Source organism: Cervus elaphus, chromosome 4 (genome assembly GCF_910594005.1).
Source record: "Cervus elaphus chromosome 4, mCerEla1.1, whole genome shotgun sequence".
Taxonomy (NCBI): Eukaryota; Metazoa; Chordata; class Mammalia; order Artiodactyla; family Cervidae; genus Cervus; species Cervus elaphus.
In genome coordinates, this window is record NC_057818.1 from 51,759,669 (window position 1) to 51,779,390 (window position 19,722).

The 19,722-nt window shown below is 54.4% G+C and overlaps 2 protein-coding genes across 3 annotated transcripts; both read right to left on the reverse strand.

Moving 5' to 3' along the window:
* Positions 1 to 843: 843 nt before the first annotated feature.
* On the reverse strand, positions 844 to 4,732 carry CD79A (CD79a molecule). The gene is made up of 5 exons (XM_043899315.1): positions 4,422 to 4,732; positions 2,722 to 3,018; positions 2,411 to 2,529; positions 1,450 to 1,518; positions 844 to 1,303 (listed from the first exon to the last, which is right to left on the reverse strand). The coding sequence occupies exons 1-5, from the start codon at positions 4,495 to 4,497 to the stop codon at positions 1,190 to 1,192; spliced, it is 675 nt and encodes a 224-aa protein (XP_043755250.1). The 5' UTR covers positions 4,498 to 4,732; the 3' UTR covers positions 844 to 1,189.
* A 6,644-nt stretch (positions 4,733 to 11,376) lies between these two features.
* Positions 11,377 to 18,972, reverse strand: RPS19 (ribosomal protein S19). 2 transcript variants are annotated; one of them, XM_043899316.1, is made up of 6 exons: positions 18,461 to 18,972; positions 17,916 to 17,986; positions 17,555 to 17,655; positions 12,875 to 13,058; positions 12,298 to 12,352; positions 11,377 to 11,442 (listed from the first exon to the last, which is right to left on the reverse strand). In XM_043899316.1, the coding sequence occupies exons 2-6, from the start codon at positions 17,984 to 17,986 to the stop codon at positions 11,416 to 11,418; spliced, it is 438 nt and encodes a 145-aa protein (XP_043755251.1). In that variant the 5' UTR covers positions 18,461 to 18,972; the 3' UTR covers positions 11,377 to 11,415. The 2 variants fall into 2 exon arrangements, with proteins under 2 accessions (XP_043755251.1, XP_043755252.1); XM_043899317.1 differs by lacking the exon at positions 18,461 to 18,972 and adding an exon at positions 18,274 to 18,451.
* Between the last annotated feature and the right edge of the window lie 750 nt (positions 18,973 to 19,722).

A 19,722-nucleotide genomic window follows, 5' to 3' on the forward strand; every position in this document is an offset into this window, starting at 1 on the left:
GTATCTCTTGGTCTTTTCTGTTTTTGCTTCTGTGTGTTTCTGTCCGTGTTCCTCTCTTTGCCTCTGTCTCTGACTCTCTTGCTACGTTGAGGTCTTTCCCTCTTGCTCCCGAGCCTCTGCTTCTCCCTGCTGTCTTTTCAACTCTTTGTCACTTTCTGTCTCAGAGGCTTCTCTCCCCATCGCTGGGTCTGGATCTTTCTGCATCTCCATCAGTCATTTCCCCATCTATTGCTTTCCTTAGAGTCTCAGGGGTCAGCCTCTCCATGTCCATTTTCAGTGGACCCTCCTTGCCTTTCTGTCTCTTCCTGGCCTCTCTCTCTGATGCCCTGTCTCCCCAGTGTCTTTTAGTTCACTTGCTCTGTCTCTCCATCCTTATCTCTGTCTCAATTTCCCTCCCCTCTGTCAGCTCAGACACACTGTACCTCTGTCCTTCTCTCTCATCCCCTCCAGGTCTTCCCACCATCCCCAATTTACCACCACAGGCTCTCCAAAATCCCACTTTTACAAGTCTACTCGCAGAGAACAGGTGTGGCTATGGTCAGGATTTGGTACCAGTCCCAGCAGACAGTCCACTGTGTTTTGGCGACTTAGATGCACGTAAATGAATATAACCGGTTACCTGGGACCCCCCTGTGTCCCCCTCTGCTCAGGCACAGAGCCTGGGGTAGGACCCTTCCCAAGACACTTCCTGTTTTTTCAGGGGATGACCAAGACTGACTACCTGGTCCCAGGTGTGGGGAGTGGGCAGGGGCTGGGGGAGGAGGGGCCTGAGGTCCTGGATTTCTCGGTTTCAGAGAAGGAAGGGGAGTGGTCCCCACGAGATCCATGACTCCTGCGAAGGTCTGCAGTTGGGAAGGATTTATTATCACTAAGTGGCCAGGACAGAGCAGGCAGCGGGGAGGTGACACTACCGAGGCTGCTACAGTCAGCTCCCCTAGAGGCAGTGATTAAGGGCTCATTACCCGCTGGGTGGTGGGTGGGGGAAGCTGGGGAAGGCAGTAGGGGGAGGATTGAGTTAGAGTGTGTGGAGGGGATGAGGACGAGGATGGCCTAGAGGGAAGAAGAGTGGACAGTCCCAAGGGGGAAGTTGAGTCAGGACACTCCCAGGAAAGATTGTGAAAAGAGAGCGGGTTCAGGGGGAAGTAGGGTGAGATGCGGGCTGGGTGCATGGCGGGTCAGCCCGGCGGGGTCACGGCTTCTCCAGCTGAACGTCTCCAATGTGGAGGCTGCCCACATCCTGGTAGGTGCCCTGGAGGCCCCGGGAGATGTCTTCATACATGGAACAGTCATCCAGGTTCAGGCCCTGCGGCAGACACAGGGGGGTGGACCTCAGTGCCCTGGGGCCCAGGTCCCTGCCCCCAACCAACCTCAAGGAGGAACCCTAGGAGACCCCCACCCCCACTCCACAGACCTGCACCCGCTCTGCACCTGCCCCGACCTTCCACTCACCTCATAAAGATTTTCATCTTCGTAGTCATCCTGGATATCAGCCCCGAATTTCATGTTCTGCCATCGTTTCTGTTGAGGGATGGGGAGCCTCAGTGAGTGGGGGCGGAGGGGGGGGAGCGGATAGAGATCATGTTTTCAGACCCTTGTGGCAGCCAGGAGGAGTTAAGGGGCATGCCCAGAGTCACATATCCTGTAAGTGGCAGGTCACTCTGGGTCCAAGCCAGTGTCCTTTTGACTCTCGCCACTGCCCATTCTTCCCCACAAATAGTGAGAGCAATAATACTAAGTGGCTATAGTTGTCTTGTGGCCTAAAGAAAATTTGTTGTTGTTTTAGTCGCTCAGTTGTGTCTGACATTTTTTGCAATCCTGTGGCCTGTAGCCCGCCAGGCTCCTCTGTCCATGGGATTCTCCAGGCAAGAATACTGGAATGGGTTGCCGTTCCCTTCTCCAGGGGATCTTCCCGACCTAAGGATGGAACCCACGTCTCCTGCATTGCAGGCGGATTCTTTTACTGCTGAGCCACTGTGGAAGCTCAGGTACTCTTGCCTGGGAAATCCCATTGGACAGAGGAGCCTGGCGGGCTACAGTCCACCGGGTCGCAAAAGAACTGGACACTACTTAGCGACTGAGCACACACACATGCCAAAGAGACGCTGGTGGGGGTCAGACACTCCGGGATGACACCAGCTCCCAACTCCCCTGGCCTGGGCTACATCTGAAGGGTACAGCCCTCCTGGATAGAGGGGGTCAGTGAGACATCCCTGGGGCTGGAGGTGAAGACAACCCTGTGGGGAGACAGCAAGGACGCCCCTCTGGTCCCAGCACGGTTTAAAACGCGTTCATTCTATTAAATTGTCCTCAGCATCTCGGAGGTGGGTGCTGCCATTCTGCCAAGTTCTAGGCGGGAGGGATTCTTGGGGGCCCGTTGGTCCCCGCGGGGTGGGCCTGGGGGGGGGCTCACCCGGAAGAGCAGCAGCGTCCCAGGCACCACGGCGCAGACGAGGAGGATGATGCCCTCGGCGGTGATGATGTTGTTCTTCGTACCCTCCCCCATGTCCAGGAAGGGCCTGGGGAGCGGCTCTGTGAGGAGGGAATACGGCTCAGAGCCCCACCTTGCCCCCTGGCCACGCCCCTAGGCCACGCCCCCTCCAGCGAGGCCCGAGACCTTGGAAGCGGCTCCCGCTTGGCGAGACCCAGGATGCCCGAGATGCAGGCGATGCAGGCTGGGGCTCCATCCCGCTTTCCCGGAGGATGGACGGGATGGGCACTCACCTCGCACGCGGAGGTACGTGCCGCAGGAGCGCTGCATCTTCTTGCCCTCGCTGACTTGGCACCGATACATGCCCCGGTGACTCTTGTTCACTTGCTGGATGATCAGCTCCCCTTTGGGACCCAGGGCCCCGGGATACATCACAGGGGGCCACGAGGAGTTGACTTGGAGGACGTGCCACCACGTGACGTTGGTGTTGCTGCTGCCGTTGTGCGGGCACTGGAGGCGCACCTGCTCCCCCACGCTCACCGTCACCGAGGGTGGGCCCGGCTCCACCCACAGGGCCCAGCACCCGGGGCCTGCAGACAGGAGGCAGTGGGTCAGGGACGGCCCTTGAGGACACCGCCCGAGCGCGGCCCCTGGCATCTGCAGGACTCCTGGCTGCGTGTGCATGTGTGTGTGGGGTGGGGTGTGGAGAGGTGTGAGTGACACACCCGGAGCTGGGGGGGGGCTGGGAGGTGCCCCCACTTGCCCCTCCAGGGCCACCTCCTCCCTCTCCCCCCTGCTCTGTGCTTCCACCCCCTCTGAGCTCTCTGGCACTTGAATAGGCAGTTCCCTAGGACTAGCAGTGCCCCAGGCCAGGAAGCACCTTCCAAAATCAGTCTGGGCTTTGCCTCCTCCTGCAGGCCCTCCTGGATTATTTTCTCACCCAGCCCCTGCCCAGCCCCACACTGGCACTTTATTTACTTTGTATAATTGTCACAGAACCCAGAGAAATCAGTTCTGTCATCAACTCATTCTACCAGTGGGCCAGCTGTGACCCACGGCAGCAGGAGTGGCTCAGGGCTTCTACCCCTGGCCCCCTGGCCCTGGGCCTCTTCCTGCCAGTTTGTGAGCCTGCCCTGCCCTGTGACCCTGGGCCCGCCCCTCATTCTCCTTAACTTGCTTGTGTCAAGCTGGGGACCGGGGGTGAGGCCAGGGGCTGGGCTGGGCTGGCTGGCTAGAGCTGGAGGGCCTCAGCTGGGTCGAAGGAGATGGGATGGCCCAGGCACAGGGGAAGGCCCAGTTCTGTGCCCCTCCTCCTGGGCCAGTCCGCATGGCTGGCTCTGCCTCTTTTGGAGGGAGGAGGGGAGAGGTGGGGAAGAGAGAAGGAGGAAGAAGTGGGGTAAGAGACAGCAACCTGAGGAGTCACTCCAATCTCAGCTCCCAGTGGAAATTTGGGGTGACTGGCCGTATTTCTCTTAACTCCTCGGTCAAACAGGGTGATCACAGCCCTGCCAGCTGGCATTGTGTGGGAGGGCAAGGGGGAAGGTCACCTACTCCCCCAGCACTGAGAAGGGGTTCACTAAGTAGGGGGTGAGGACTAGGATTCAAGGCAAAAAAGGAGAAAGCTTTTTCTCCCCCCTGAAGCTGACCGCTACCCACCACCGTCCCCTCCCTGCCCCTAGCTCGCTCGGGAGCTCAGTCAGTCAAGGGCAACCTTAGTTCCTTATTTTGATCTGGGGGGAGGAGGGGGTGGGGAAGGTTTCTCCTGCCCTTGCCTCCCTCCACCAGGCCCGGACGCGCCATCAACTTCGCTGAGCCCCCTCCAGCCTCCCATTGGCCTGTTTGGGACAATCAAGCAGGCAGATGCAGTTTCTACAGGGTCTTTTCTAGCCTGCCTCCTGCCAGCTCCTCTCCCTCCCCCTCTGCCTGGGGTCTCTCTCAACAATCTCCCAGTTCCCAGTACCTTCTCCCCAGCACCTGCCTGTTAACCACATACCCAGGCCAGCAGTGGAGATCAGGAGGAGAAAGATGGTGGCAGGCGGGCTTTGCAGGGCTTGGGGACCCCCAGGCATCTTCTCCCAGTGGGTCTGGTTAGTCTGGGTTGTAGCAGTCCTGGGGTACCAGATCCCACCTCGGCTGAGCCCCAAACCCCGCCCCACTTCCTGCCGGCCCTGCGGAGATGGGCTTCGCTGGCCCCACTGCTGGGCCCTTTGGCTGGCGAGCTGGGGGGGGAGCCCCTGGCGGAGGAGGCTTCAGACTGTGAGTGGAGAGGAACCGCTCCTTGCACCTGTGGCCGCCACAACTCCCTTGAGAGGAGGCTGCTTTGGTGGGGGGAAGAGATTGGTTCAAGGCCTGGCTCGTCACTGGAAAGGAAACCCGCCCTGCCCCCCTGCCCGAGGGAGCCAGGTTTGGGGAGCTTACTGCACAGCGGCAGTCAAGGGTGGTGGTGGTTCCGAGTTTGGTCTTTGCCCCTCATTGGCCTTGGGCAAAACTTGTCCCCTCTCCGAGCCTCTGTGTGTTCACTTCTTTTTTCTAATACTTATTAATTTATTTGTTTGCATTGGGTCTTAGTCGCAGCATATGAGATCTTCGCTGTATCATGTGGGATCTTTTGTTGGGGCACACAGATTCTCTAGTTGTGGCCATGGGCTTACTGCCTTATGGCATGCGGGATCTTAGTTCCCTGACCAGGGCTCAAACCCACGTTCCCTGCCTTGCAGGGCGGCTTCTTAACCATTGGAGCGTGGGGAGTCCCTGAGCCTCTGTGTCCTCACTTCTTGGGGTTGGAAAAGAGAATTTAGAGGTTGTACATGCACAGTGCTGAACACAGGACCCCGGCACGTGATAGGTGCTCAGTAAAGGTTGGTTATTATTAATGTTTATGAGGAATAAAGGCTTCCCTTGGTGGCTCAGTGGTAAAGAATCCACCTGCCAATGCAGGAGACAGGGGTTCAATCCCATGCACACACACATAGAAGGAGATGCAGGAAGAAACCCTGGAGAAGGGAGTGGCTACTCATTTCAGTATTCTTGCCTGGAGAATTCCATGGACAGAGGGGCCTGGTGGGCTATAGTCCATGGGGTCGCAAAGAGTCAGACACGACTGAGCAACTAACATACACACATGAGGAATAAATGAGGCAGGCTCACCAGCTATGTGACTAGGTGATGGCTTTCCTTTCTGAGGTTTGGCATTTAAAATATATATATATATATATATATATATATATATATATATATATATGTATCATTTTACTTATGTGACAGCGCAGGGTCTTAATTGCGACTTGTGAACGCTAATAAATTGTGCCATGTGGGTTCTAGTTCCCTGACCAGGGATTGAACCCAGATCCCCTGCATTGGGAGCATGGAGTCTTAGCCACTGGACCACCAGGGAAGTCCCTGAGGTTCAGCATTTTTAATCCAAGAGATGAGGATGAAAATATCTCCCTGATGCTGTCATTTAAGATGATATTCCTGACATCCAAGGTCCACAATGGGCTCTTCCCTGGTGTTTTTTCATTTCCGCCACAAGTCAGCAGGGTAGGCCACTTACCGCCCCCGCCCCCCCACCAATTTAAAGGGGTGGAAACTGAGGCCATCACAGAGAGGGGATGCCATCTGTCACTTGCCCAGTGTTCCACAGCCTAATGATGGAGCAGGGATTCCAAGTCACTGACGTGTGTCCAGGTGGCTTTTGAACATCATTTTAGGTCAACTGGGAGGGAAATGAAGCCTGAGGGGTGGGGGAGTGAAATGATATGAAGTTGCTGAGATGTTTGTGAGCTGTTGGGGGACCATGTCACACATGTACACACACATATAAGACACACACACATAAGGGGACACCTAGGAAGAAATTCATGGCAGGGAGATTTTTGGTAGCCAAAACTGGGAAACAGATGAGAAACTCCTTTATAGGAGAATGAATGTATACATTGAGCTATGGTAAGGAGTACATCAAGGCTGTATATTGTTACCCTGCTTATTTAACTTAAATGCAGAGTCCAAGCATCCCCCCAAATTAAAAAATTACATCATGAGAAATGCTGGGCTGGATGAAGCACAAGCTGGAATCAAGATTGCCAGGAGAAATATCAATAACCACAGGTATGAAGATGACACCACCCTTATGGCAGAAAGTGAAGAAGAACTAAAGAGCTTCTTGAGGAAAGTGAAAGAGGAGAGTGAAAAAGTTGGCTTAAAGTTCAACTTTCAGAAAACTAAGATCATGGTATCTGGTCCCATCACTTCATGGCAAATAGATGGGGAACAGTGGAAACAGTGGCTGACTATTTTTTTGGGCTCCAAAATCATTGCAGATGGTGACTGCAGCCAGGAAATTAAAAGACGCTTGCTCCTTGGAAGGAAAATTATGACCAACCTAGACAGCATATCAAAAAGCAGAGACATTACTTTGCCAACAAAGGTCAGTCTAGTCAAGGTTGTGGATTTGCCAGTAGTCATGTACGGATGTGAGAGTTGGACTGTAAAGAAAGCTGAGCGCTGAAGAATTGACGGTTTTGAACTGTGGTGTTGGAGAAGACACTTGAGAGTCCCTTGGACTGCAAGGAGATCCAACCAGTGCATCCTAAAGTAAATCAGTCCTGAGTGTTCATTGGAAGGACTGATGTTGAAGCTGAAACTCCAATACTTTGGCCACCTGATGTGAAGAACTGAGTCATTTGAAAAGACCTTGATGCTGGGAAAGATTGAGGGCAGGAGGAGAAGGGGACGACAGAGGATGAGATAGTTGGATGGCATCACCGACTCAATGGACATGAGTTTAGGTAAACTCCGGGAGTTGGTGATGGACAGGGAGGCTTGGCGTGCTGCAGTCCATGGGGGTCGCAAAGAGTCAGACACGACTGAGCAACTGAAGTGAACTGAACTGACGGTGGTGGTGGTTTAGTTGCTAAGTCGTGTCTGACTCTTGCGACCCTATAGACTGTAGCCCATCAGACTCCTCTGTCCGTGGGGTTGTCCAGGCAGCAATACTGGAGTGGGTTGCTGGTTGTTGATGTCGCTCAGTCGTGTCTGACTCTTTGTGACCCCATGGACTGCAGCATGCCAGGCTTCCCTGTCCTTCACCATCTCTTGGAGTTTGCTCAAACTCATGTCCATTGAGTCGGTGATGCCATCCAACCATCTTGTCTTCTATGTCATCCCTTTCCTCTCCCAGCATCAGTCTTTTCCAGTGGGTCAGCTCTTTGCATCAGGTGGCCAAAGTATTGGTTGTCAATAAAGTAGCACACAGCAGGAGTCCGAGCTTCACTTGTCAACAGGGCTGCATCTCAGGACCAACAAAAAAATGAGAAGAAATGGACTGTGGCAGGATCTAGCTGACTTGTTTTCAAAAGGCAAAACAACATGTGCTGTTTAGGGACACATGTGTGCAGGAAAGGGGTGAGCCCATGCAGGGGAGTGACATCCCACTCGCGAGAGGGGTTCCCTCTGGGGGAAGAGTACACAGAAGGCTTCATTTCTCTTAGTTTTAGGTCACTTTACTTTTTAAGCTAGGTAGTGGGTTAATGGGTCCTTGTCACACTATTATACTGTTTTGCGTGGTAAAGTCTTTTGTAATTTAAAAAAGTGCAAATGTCACCCACACAGAAGAACGTGGGCCTCAAGAGATCACACCTCCTGGGTCTGAATCTCAGCCCTGCTCATCTGAGCCTGTTTCTCCTCCTGTAACTTGGACACAACCCCCCTATCTTTTTTTTTTTTTTTTTTTTTTACAACCCCCCTATCTTGTGAGTCTGTAAGAATATCACAGAGCAGGGTTCCTAGGACACACTTCCTCTTCTCTGGCCCTCAGACCCTCCCCCTTTCCCTCCAGGGACCCAGGTGTTCCGTTGGGCCCCTCTGTATAGCAGGTTATGAGCCCCTCTGTACTAAAGTTCCTCCTTCTGACCCCCACGTAGGAAGATGCCTGGGTGGTCCAGTCGCTGCAGCCCTTAGGAATTCGCCTCCTCCAGCATCCTTCCTGGCCAGGCTGGTTTCCAGGCCCTTGACTGCCCCCCAGTGGCCAGAGGGCTGCAGCTGCCGCATTGCAGGCCCTCTCAGGCAGACTGGTTTGTCTGGGCACCTCCACGACCCACTTACCCAGCACCCCTGGTATCTGGCACTGGGCAAGCTAACCGGATGCTTGGCATTGCATTCCCAGGACGATTCTGGGAAATTTCATTCTCAGTCGACAAAAGAGGAAACTTAGGTCCCAAACAAGGAGTGACTGGCTCAAGGCCATGCCCAGGAGTGTAACCCTTTGGGTCTCATTTTCCTCATTGCTAAGCCCTGCAGTGGCTACCGCCCAGATAGCTGGCTGTAGCTACCAAATGCTGGCTTTGCTACCTCCTAGCTGTAGGTCATGAGGAAAATCACCCATCCCGTGACTTCTTTTTCCCATCTCAAACAGTGGGTGAGTTTGGGGACCTACTTCACAAAAGTATTAAGTGATATGGCTATATAGCACCTCTAGTATTTCAGTCTCTGTCATATCTGACTCTTGCGACCCCATGGGTTATACAGCCCATGCGGTTCTCCAGGCCAGAATACTGGAGTGGGTAGCCTTTCCCTTCTCCAGGGGATCTTCCCAACCCAGGGTTTGAACCCAGGTCTCCCACATTGCAGGCAGATTGTTTACCAGCTGAGCCATAAGGGAAGCCCCTGAGAAATCTATATGCAGGTCAAGAAGCAAGTTAGAACTGGCCATGGAACAACAGACTGGTTCCAAATTGGGAAAGGAGTGTGTCAAGGCTGTATATTGTCACTCTGCTTATTTAACTTATATTCAGAGTACATCATGTGAAATGCCTGGCTGGATGAAGCACAAGCTGGAATCAAGATTGCCGGGAGAAATATCAATAACCTCAGATACGCAGATGACACCACCCTGATGGCAGCAAGGGAAGAAGTGCTAAAGAGCCTCTTGATGAAACTGAAAGAGGAGAGTGAAGAAGTTGGCTTAAAACTCGACATTCAGAATAAGATCATGGCATGTGGTCCCACCACTTCATGGCAAATAGATGGGGAGACAATGGAAACAGTGGCAGACTATTTTCTTAGGCTCCAAAATCACTGCAGATGGTGACTACAGCCAGGAAATTAAAAGACGCTTGCTCCTTGGAAGAAAAGCTATGACCAACAAGAAAAGCTATGACCAACAAGAAAAGCTATGACCAACAGCATGTTAAAAACAGAGACATTACTTTACCAACAAAGGTCTGTCTAGTCAAAGCTATGGTTTTTCCAGCAGTCATGTATGAATGTTAGAGTTGGACCAAAAAGAATGCTGAGCGCCGAAGAATTGATGCTTTTGAACTCTCAAGAAGTCTCTTGAGAGTCCTTTGAACTGCAAGGAGATCCAAGCAGTCAGTCCTAAAGGAAATCAGTCCTGAATATTCACTGGCAGGACTGATGCTGAAGCAGAAACTCCAATACTTTGGCCACCTGATGCAAAGAACCGACTAATTGGAAAACACTGATGCTGGGAAACATTGAAGGTAGAAGGGGACGACAGAGGATGAGATGGCTGAATGGCATCACCGACATGATGGACAGGAGTTTGAGTAAGCTCTGGGAGTTGGTGATGGACAGGGCAGCCTGGAGTGCTGCAATCCATGAGGTCGCAAGGATTCACACACTACTGAATGACTGAACTGGAGTACTTGGGTACAAACACACTGGTCGGCTCTAGTCCAGTGTTCACATCAGTAACTTCCAGCCCTGGCAACTTTTGAGCTGGGGGCAGTAGTGCCAAAGGTGTATGACTCTGTGGCCTGATATTTTCACTTTGAACATCTTGGTACACCAGGTATGCTGCTTTGGGCCGAGACAGGGAACCTCCCAGAATCCCTCAGGCAGGATTAAGTAGCTTTACAAACAAGACCAGGCTGAGGGTAAGCTGCTCAGGGTCACAGCAATTATGGGCAGTAGCAGAACTCAAACCCATGTCATCCAGATGAGTCCAGAAGTCAGGCATGGCACTGGGTCTGATCTCAGTGGTAACTTGGGGTGGAGGAACCTCAGGGGTTGTGGCCTAGCCAGTTTGGGCTCAGCATTTTGGCTTTTCCCAGCAGGGAGGTGTGCCCAGTCCCCAGGGTGGTAGAGTGTCCTATGAAGGCAAGGCTTCTCCCTCCGGGATTAAAAGGGTGTCCTGCTCCAACCAGGGACCCAGGTACAGGTAGAGTTCCTGTTCCATCAGTCGAAGTTGCTCAGTGTCCCGCTCTTTGTGACCCCATGGACTGTAGCCTACCAGGTTCCTCTGTCCATGGAATTCTCCAGGCAGTAATACTGGAGTGGGTAGCCGTTCCCTTCTGCAGGGAAGACTTCTTTACTGTCTGAACTACCAGGAAGGTCCCATCAGTGCCAAGAACCAATCGCCATGGAGACCCAGAGGGGGCAGGGCACCAAGAGGGCCCCAGACCGCAGGTGTCACATCCATCCCCTGGGGAGGGAAGTTAACACCCTGGTCCCAGCTGGGTCCGTGCTGCCGCTTCCCCTTGTTGAAGGGGGTACAGCAGGGCCCAGGCTAGAAGTCCCAAGCAGATCAGGGAAAGGACGCGCACACCAGGCCAAGGTCAAACCCTCGGGCGGAAGGCACACCAAGGACCACCTGGAGCGAGGGCTGTTTGTCCCTGTCTGCTTCCTGCAGGGAAGCAGCACTTGAGCCCCAGGGCCCCTCCTGCTTTGTTCCAGCAGGGCCACTGCTTGAACTTTCAGTTTCTTTTTTCTGAGACTTGCTGTGGAAAGACGCGCAGAGGCCCTAGGTCATACACCAGCACCTTGCCCACGTGGGGTAGAACCCATTTGAATCTGGAGGCCAGGCCTCAGGTTTCTGGGGCTGTTGAGTATGACAACCATCCAGGAAGCCCCTGACGCCTCTTTCACCAGGGAAGGGAAGTGCTCCTTCCTCATGCCCCACCCCTCAAAACAGGAGACCCAGACCAGGGTTACGAATGAGGCAATTTATTAACCCAGCATCATTTGTTCTAATGCTTCTTGTTGGCAGCTGCCACCTGTAGGAAAGATGGACAAATAGTTACGATCAGCTGTGGGCCTGTGTTCAGGCACTTCACAGAAGCTCCCCACTAACCAGGGGGCACCAGGCCTCCTGATTTGTGGTTTCTGATGTATTCATCTCACCAGATGCTCACAGCCTCGGGCACTTCCCCCTTTTACAGAATCAGAAACTGGGACTCAAGCGAGCACTGCAGTATGATCCTGACCTCTGCCCATCACCCCAGTCTACACTGCCAGGCCCTGCACTGCCCCTACGGTCTGCCAGGCCACCTCCCGCTCCCAGAGGGCTGATACGCTGCTCTTGTCTGACACTCAGGGACTCCACAGTCCAAGGCTCCTAGGGGGCCTAAGTCAATGATACACAAAGAAGAAAACCAACAGCAGGTTCGTGCCGGGCCCGGGGCTCCTGCTGCTTTAGCTCGTGAATCCTCGCCACCACCCTGGGAAGTGGCCAAGAGCATCACTCCCGACAGGGAGACTGGCCCAGGGTGTCTTGTCAGTCAGCCTCCACATGGAGGCCAGGTTCCGTGGCACCCCGCCCAATGCTCTGTGAGGATCAGGAGTAAGGAAGAAACCCTGCCGTCAGAATCAGAAGGCTGACCTGGGGAGACGGAGTGGCCTCTGTGGGAGCGTGCCCTGCAGAAGAGGCCCAGCTGGCTGCACCTAGGCCCGGGGCTCCCTTCACCCAGGGCCCTGCATTCCAACCTGTCTCCCACCCCCCGTGATGGGAAGTCTGTTAGAAACGATCTTTCTCCTGCACCCCCACTTCCCTGGCTGTACCCTCCAGGGTACAAAACTGTCAAAATCCAGGCTCCAGAGGCCCCCGGGTGGTGACCCAAGTCCCCACTCACCTGTCCAGCGATTCTGTCCAGATCTCTCTGTCCCTGAGGTGTCAGTTTGCGGCCCCTGTGGGAGAGAAGGGTCACGCAGGCCCAGGTGAGCGTGGACTCTCACCAGCATCCCTGGTCCCGGCCAGGCCTCCCCTGGACATGAGCCAGGCTTCCCAAGGCGGCACCTGGCTGCAGGACCTCACGACGCCAGCCAAGTCCCACTCAGGCCCCCAGTCGGCTGCATTCTAACAAGCTGGAGGCTGCAGTGGGAACCCCCCCTCTTCCTGAGCTGATGGGGTGTCGTTTCTGCAAGCAATAGATCAAAAGCCCCGAAAAATCAATTGGGAAAAGTTAACGAGCAGGCTAATGAAAGCGGACAGTCGCTAAATTACCTTCCTGGAGTCTGGAGTAGTCAGCCAGAGAGGTCGGGGCGAAGCCCCTCGGCTGCTCGCTCTTCTGAAGAACCCCCTGCCTGCCCGAGGGCCAGGACATACCTGACACCTCACTGAGGGCAGAGGGGGATGGTCCTCCATAAAGGCACCACTGGGGATCTGGCCCCAAGCACCCTCATGTGCCCAGCGTCCCCTCGCTGGCTTACCCATCTTGGTCCTTTTCCACCATTTTCAGCCCCTCCAGGGCTTGGAGGACCCGCCGGGCCACGCTCTTGGAGCCTCTGCTGAAGTGGCTGGGCATGACGCCGTTCCTCTGACGCCCACCATAGATCTTGGTCATGGAGCCAACCCCAGCGCCACCCCGGAGGTACAGGTGGCGTGCCGTGGAAGCTGGGTGGGAGGAAAAGGAGGCTGGAGACCCCGTCTCAGGCACAGAAGCCCACAGGAAAGGGTCACACACTGAATTCTGCAGGGAGCGGAGTCTCACCATCTTACAGTCGGGGAAACGGAGAACAGGCGAATGCACCCAAGGCTCCAGTAACACCTGACCACCACCCCCAGATCGGGAGCCTGGGGTGCACCGGCAGTGGAGAATGCTTCAGCCACGTGACCAGGCAGATCCTGCTGCCCCGGCCAAGTGGTGAGGTGGACCTGAGGTTTCATGGACAGAGCCCAGCAAACATCTGAGCCGTGACCGTCCACAACCAGCTGTCCGGGGGCTCTGCAGGGCTGCAGAGTTGTAGAAGGGACCTACTGATTGCCCCACTACCGTCCCAGGCCTGCCCTGAAGAGCTCGGGTTCGCGGTGGCAGCGGTGCTGACATCCTAACGCCATGGACGATCCCAACCTGAAGGTATGTCAGCCTGCTCCGTGGACTGGGGTTTCTGGCTCGGGCAAGTCCCCTGGCCAGTCTCCTTGGAAATCTCTTCTGTCCAACTGCAACACTGGCCCGCCAGGCCCTGTGCCACCTGCTTTTCACTCTCTCCTGTGAGTAGTAAGATAGCCTCAGGGGCCAGCCTGATAGTGTGGCTGCTCTGGAGGGACAGACAGCCCCGCAGATGGTTCTGGTTTTCTACCTCAGGGAGCCACTGGGGTCTGAAAGAGCTGGGGCCCAGATGCTGGCCACCACACAGCCCTGCCTGGCTGAAAGCTCAAGGGTAGGGACTCCAGGTCCCCACACGTTAGGATTCTCCTCGGTCCTGAGAATGAGTCAGAAGTTATGACTTGCTGCTAAGAGTCACACCACCTCCCTGTGTCAAGAGCTGGGGTGGGGGGAGGGGTGGTATAAAGTGTAACTGACCAGGTGAGGTGGGCTCCTCCTCCCCGGGCAGTACCTGCACACAACCCATTGTCGGCCCGCCTCCAGACACGGACGCAGGCTACAGGGGCGTATCACGGAGCGCTAACTCCTGCCACTTCACCAGGGCCACTGAGCAGCCTCTCCCTGGTATCATTGCCTATGGCCCTGCCCCCTTTAAATCACTCTCCTTGGTTCTTTCTGTCCCCATGCCATCCTCTATACCAGGGATCTGACCCCTCTTCCAGGCATCAAGCAGCCTACCCACTGCCAGGATCAAGAGACTCACCTCTTATAAGACCCCCCCGCCCCCAATTCCCTCAACAACCCTTCTGCCAGGGGAGTAACCTCATGGAGAAATGGCCTTCAAGACCAGTACAAATGCCCAATGGCCACCTCCCCACCACACCTGCCTGGCCATGCCCTGGTTCCATGTGGAGATCCACTCTCCACTTGGGACGTGGAAGGCATGAGAGCCCCACAGAAGGGTTAAGATGAACACCCCTGATTTCACCAACACCTGGAAGAGGCTGCACACTAGAAATGAATTTTGCTGAACCAGGACAGCACTCAGTCTCACCATGGAAAGGGGTGAGCTCCCTGGTAGCTGGGGTTTGAACCCCAACATGGCTCCCTGTCAGCTGTGACAGAGCCCACCCATGTCTAGTGGCCAGTGGCCTGGTACTCACAGGGACAACTTACTCAAGTCCCCAGCAGCAAAAGTCAGAGAACAAACTCCAACAAAGCCCAACTATAGTTTCTCCTGGGTGGATTTCACACCTTTCTTAACACCACTAAAACTATTAGGTGTGGGGGACATCCCTGGTGGTCCAGTGGTTAGGACCCTGTTTTCTCACTGCCAAGGGCCTGTGTTCGACCCCTGATGGAGGAACTAAGTGGCGTGGCAACCCCCCCACCCCCCACTATCCAGTGTGGCAGATACCAGGTCCTCCCCCATCACAGCGGTTTATGCAGATTATTTTTCTGACCCGTTAGAAGGGAGAACAAGAGTATTAATTTCACAAATTGGAAATTAACAGTCAAAATACTGAGTTCTACAGAAACACTGACCCCCTTTTACCTCCTTCTCCTCAGCCCTTCAGACCTAGGCCGAGGTCCCAGCGCCTCCTCCTGAAGTGGAGCTGTAAGGGCGCAAATCCAGGCCATCCCGAGGGTGTTTATGATGGCCTCAGTGAATGAGGTGCTGCCACAAATGGCTTTCCCTTCAGCCTCTCCAAAGGTGTCCTTCTGCTCCCTCTAGGGAGACCCGGATGAGGAGTCACTCCTACCTCAGGACCACGCAGCACCCTAAACCCCTGCTAGGTATCCTGTTGGGCCCCCAAGTGGAAGAGGGGGCAGGGCATACTCCACTTAGCAAATGGCAGACCAAACGAGGCTTTGGTCTTCGCAGCCTAGCAAGCCACCAGTCCATGTTAAGTTCACGTTCATGGCTCCATCATGACCCACCGAATCATAAGGCGGGGAAAGGCAACTGCTCGGATTGGGACTGGCCTCCACCTTACAGTAAAATGCATTCAGTGGGAACTCCCTGGCAGTCCAGGGGTCAGGACTCTGCTTTCACTGCCCAGAGCCTGGGTTCAATCCATGGTCAGGGAACTAAGATTTTGCAAGCTGTTTGGCATGGTGGGGGGAGAGAAAAGGGATTCAGGTGCCCCAATCCAACAGCTGCTCACTCACTGCCAGACACACTGTATTCTTACCTCCCTCTCAAGCAGGCCCATCCGAGCACTCGTATCTACCCAGGGCCACAATGCAGCACCCCATTCAAAGCCCACAGTCTCCCCTCGACCCCCCTCCTCCCCTTAGAGCAGGTCCCTGCTCCCCTGAAACAGGGTCCATCTCCACACCCCATCCCTCACACACTCCCAACACCACTGCCTGGAGGCCATTCATCCCTACAGATAACCGCACCCCTTCCAGACCACCCTTACAAAGGCCCTGTCACTTACGTGGCCCTTGTAATCTACACCTGAGATCTACAGATTTTGGTCTTGGTCGTCAGCCTGCCACACCCTCCCCCAGGGTCTTCATCTGTCAGTCTGCATAACTCTCCTCATCCAGAGTATGAACTGAACAAACTCAGTAGGAGCACTCCAGATTTCAACACAGGTTGGCAAACTTTTCCTCTTGCAGGGCAAGCAGAGGACGCACACCCAGCATGAGGTGTTAGGGAAGGTACACAGTGGACAGAAAGGGGCCACAGCAACTACAAAGATGACCAGCAGGCTCAACTAGGTGTGTATTACCCATGGCCTTTCCCCCACCCCACAACCTCCCCTGACCTAGAAACGCCAAGTAGAGAATGTTGCCGAGGGAAAAGAGCTGCCCACCACCAACTCCCCAAGTGATGACAAGGCCGAGGGGACTGTGGTCTCAGGAGCAGGCAGACCTCATGTATTAACCACTCTGACATCAACAGCGATTCAGCTACCACCAGTCCCTATGTGGGAGGTTTCTGTTAAGTACAGATTACACAACATAGGCATATTCACCCACGAAATGAGAAAAACCACTAGTCTTTCTCCAAATCTCGGGCATCACAAAAGAGCAGTCAGGACCATGCAAACCTTGCTTCCCAAGACAGGTGAAAGGGGTGGCAGTGGTGGTCTTGTCCACCCTGTCCCACCCCCCATCTTTCTTTCTAAAAACACTGAAATGAGTAGGTGGATAAGCTACCCACCCCACTCACCTCACAATCATCAAGGCTCAGACTACAAAACACTTCATGTTCTGAGATACTGGGCAACCTGACCAAGGCCAACTCTTCTCAAAGTCATGCTGGAGTTTTGTCAACTTCTCAACTCTGCTTCCCACCCACTTCCCACATGGAGACAAGCAGTCGTCAGGACAGAACCCCCACTTCACAGAGGAGGAAGGTTGAGAGTGGAGAGGTTGAGAGCTCGTAGTGAAGGTCTGTGCAGAGGCTGCTTGCTGCCTTGGCACAATCCAGGGCGGAACCCCATCTCCCACTCCCAAGATAAGCGTCATGGGGGTGACTGCTTGGAGAAACTTCAATCATTAAAAAGACAGATAAGACAGTACTAGCACTGTGCGGTCAGGGGCTATATTTAAGCCAGTCCTTACTGAAGGATTAATTAATAAAAAGGATTAATAAAAAGAGAAGGAGCTGGTACAGAGTGACCATAAGTTTTCTTCTGAGCACTTGAGACTTGTCAAGATTTAGAATAACTGGGTCACATTTCCAACCCCTTTGTTAGGAACAACTTCTTAAAGAGAAGGAGATAAGCTAGAGTGATAACCTGAATGAAAACAGAAAAGAGACACTGAAAGGACAACGACTTTATAAAATGAACTACCTCTAGACAAAAGATGAACACTTTACTCATTGTCCCTGGGATGCCCTCGAGGCTCCGAGGAAAGCATGGGTCCTCACATAAAATCGCTTACAAATGAACAAATATCAACAACACAAAATTACCCTACATCACACAAAGTATGCAATGACAGAGTCAAGTATTTCTCTCTTGTAATTTCTGGGGACAAGTTAAGAACTCACAAAGGAGACACCCAGCCCTCCACTCCCCATCCAAAGGCCCCAGTTCCTCACCAGCTCGTGTGTAGAACCAGTTCTCATCGTAGGGAGCAAGTTCTTTATGCTTGGCCAGCTTGACGGTGTCCACCCATTCAGGGACTTTCAGCTTCCCGGACCTGGGACCAGGACAGCCAGAAAGGCACAATTCAGAAGCCTCCACAAGCTCCATCCCCATTCCCTTCCATCAGCACAACTGTACACCACTAGGAGCCCACTGTGCTCCAGAACAGGAAAAATACTGCAACTCAAACACAACCCAGGCCTCATGTAGAAAGAGTGGACTCCACACTGACCACCACCAAGCCTCCCCAGCCAGGAAAAGAAAGCCCAGAGGCATTGGACAAGACTAGAGCCCCCACCCAGTCCCCACACTCACTTTTTGAGGAAGGCTGCCAGAGCTCTGACGAACTCCTGCTGGTTCACGTCTTTTACAGTAACTCCAGGCATCTGCGGGCAAGGTCGAGCATGAGAACACAGCTTGGATGGAGAAGACTGCCAACGGCCCGGGCCCAGTCCCACGGCGACGTAACCGCCGGACTCACCCTACTTTCCGAAGGCCCTACTGCAACTCCCCGCTTTAGAGGCCCAAGCGCCCGCGGGTCTTACAGAGCTTACCGCAGACCACGGTCTCTCTGGGGCGCATTAACACTGCCTGACCCCGTTTGTGAAGACGCTGTACGTCGCCAACCCCTGATTCTGACCCCCACCCCGCCCCCGCTTTCCCGGGTTTCCACCTGGCCCAGCCGCGGTTCCCGGACCGCGCGGATCAGACATGTCCGGGCCTGCCGCTCGCACGTGGCCGCGGCTCTAGGGGGCGGGGCGGCCCACGCGGGTGCCCCGGAGCCCCCAGGCACGCTCCCCGGGCTCGAAAATCGAGCCCCGACTCCCCGCGCCCAGGTCGCACCGGAGCACTCTTCTTACCGTGCGGCCTCCGCGCTGCCAGCCAGGGGAAAGGGAGCAACGGGGTTTCCCGGGCGCACAAGTCGGGCGTCGGTTATCGCGAGAGTTCCGGAGCTCGCGAGACCGGGTTTACAAAAAAGGTGGCTCCGCCTCTCTCAGGGCAAAGGTGGCTTCGCCTTCGCGGACGTGGGCGGGTTTGGTGGGAGGGTGGAGGCTTTTTCCTCCTCGCTCTTCTTTCTCCTGCAGCGAGATAGAGTGAGGAGCTCTAATCTCGAGCAGGAGGGAATCTAGCTTCGTTTGCATCAATCGTGGATGGGACGAATAGCGGCGGAGGCTGTATCTCCTGGCGGAAGTCATGGGGAAGCTGGCTGGGCGGGAAATAGACCGGGGCCTCCAGCGGGACCACCCCTTTTTCCGAGTGGAAGTGGCTTTTCTGGCCGAAGGTGGGGCTAGTAAGGGCGGAACTGTGACCGGGAGCCGAGAGGCAGGACACGGAAGAATTGCGGCCAGTCTGTCCTTTCTCGATCAGCAGTACTCGCGAGAGCAGGAGACGGAAGCCCCACCCTTCTTAGGGCGGAAATTGCTTCACCGTGGCCCAGCAGAGCGGAGTGCGAATGAGGCCCTGGAGGCGGGGAGCAGAAAAGGGCAGGAACAGAAGCAGAGGCGGGACCTTCGAAGTTCAACTCTGCTTCCTAAAGCCCGAGTCTCTTCGGACATGTGTGTGCGCTTAGTCACTCAGTCCTGTCAGACTCTTTGTGACCCCATGGACTGTATCCCACCAGGCTCCTCTGCCCATGGGGATTCTCCAGCCAAGAATAAGGGAGTGGATTGCCTTGCCCTCCTCCAGGGGATCTTACCAACCCAGGGATCAAACCCAGGCCTCCCGCATTGCAGGCAGATTCTTTACCTGGGACGCCCCTCTTCGGACAAAGTGCACACAGACTAATTCTATCGACAAATGTTTTTTGTGTGGCTACTCTGTGCAAGGAACAGGTAAACATGTATAGTGTTACATGCATTATCTAGGTTAATCCGTCTAAGGTCCGAGAACACAGAGGACACACCTGTGGTTTGATGAAGTTGCTGACTTGCTGCGAGGAGAAAATATTGAAATATGAATCCTAATGTAAACTATAATGTGTCAGCGTAGACTCCGCAATTCTAACAAATGTACTACTCTGATGTGTGATGCTGATAGGAGGGGAGGCTTTGGGGAGCAAGGGGAATATGAGAGCTCTTACTTTCTGCTCAATTTTGCTATGAACCTAAAAACTGCTTGAAAG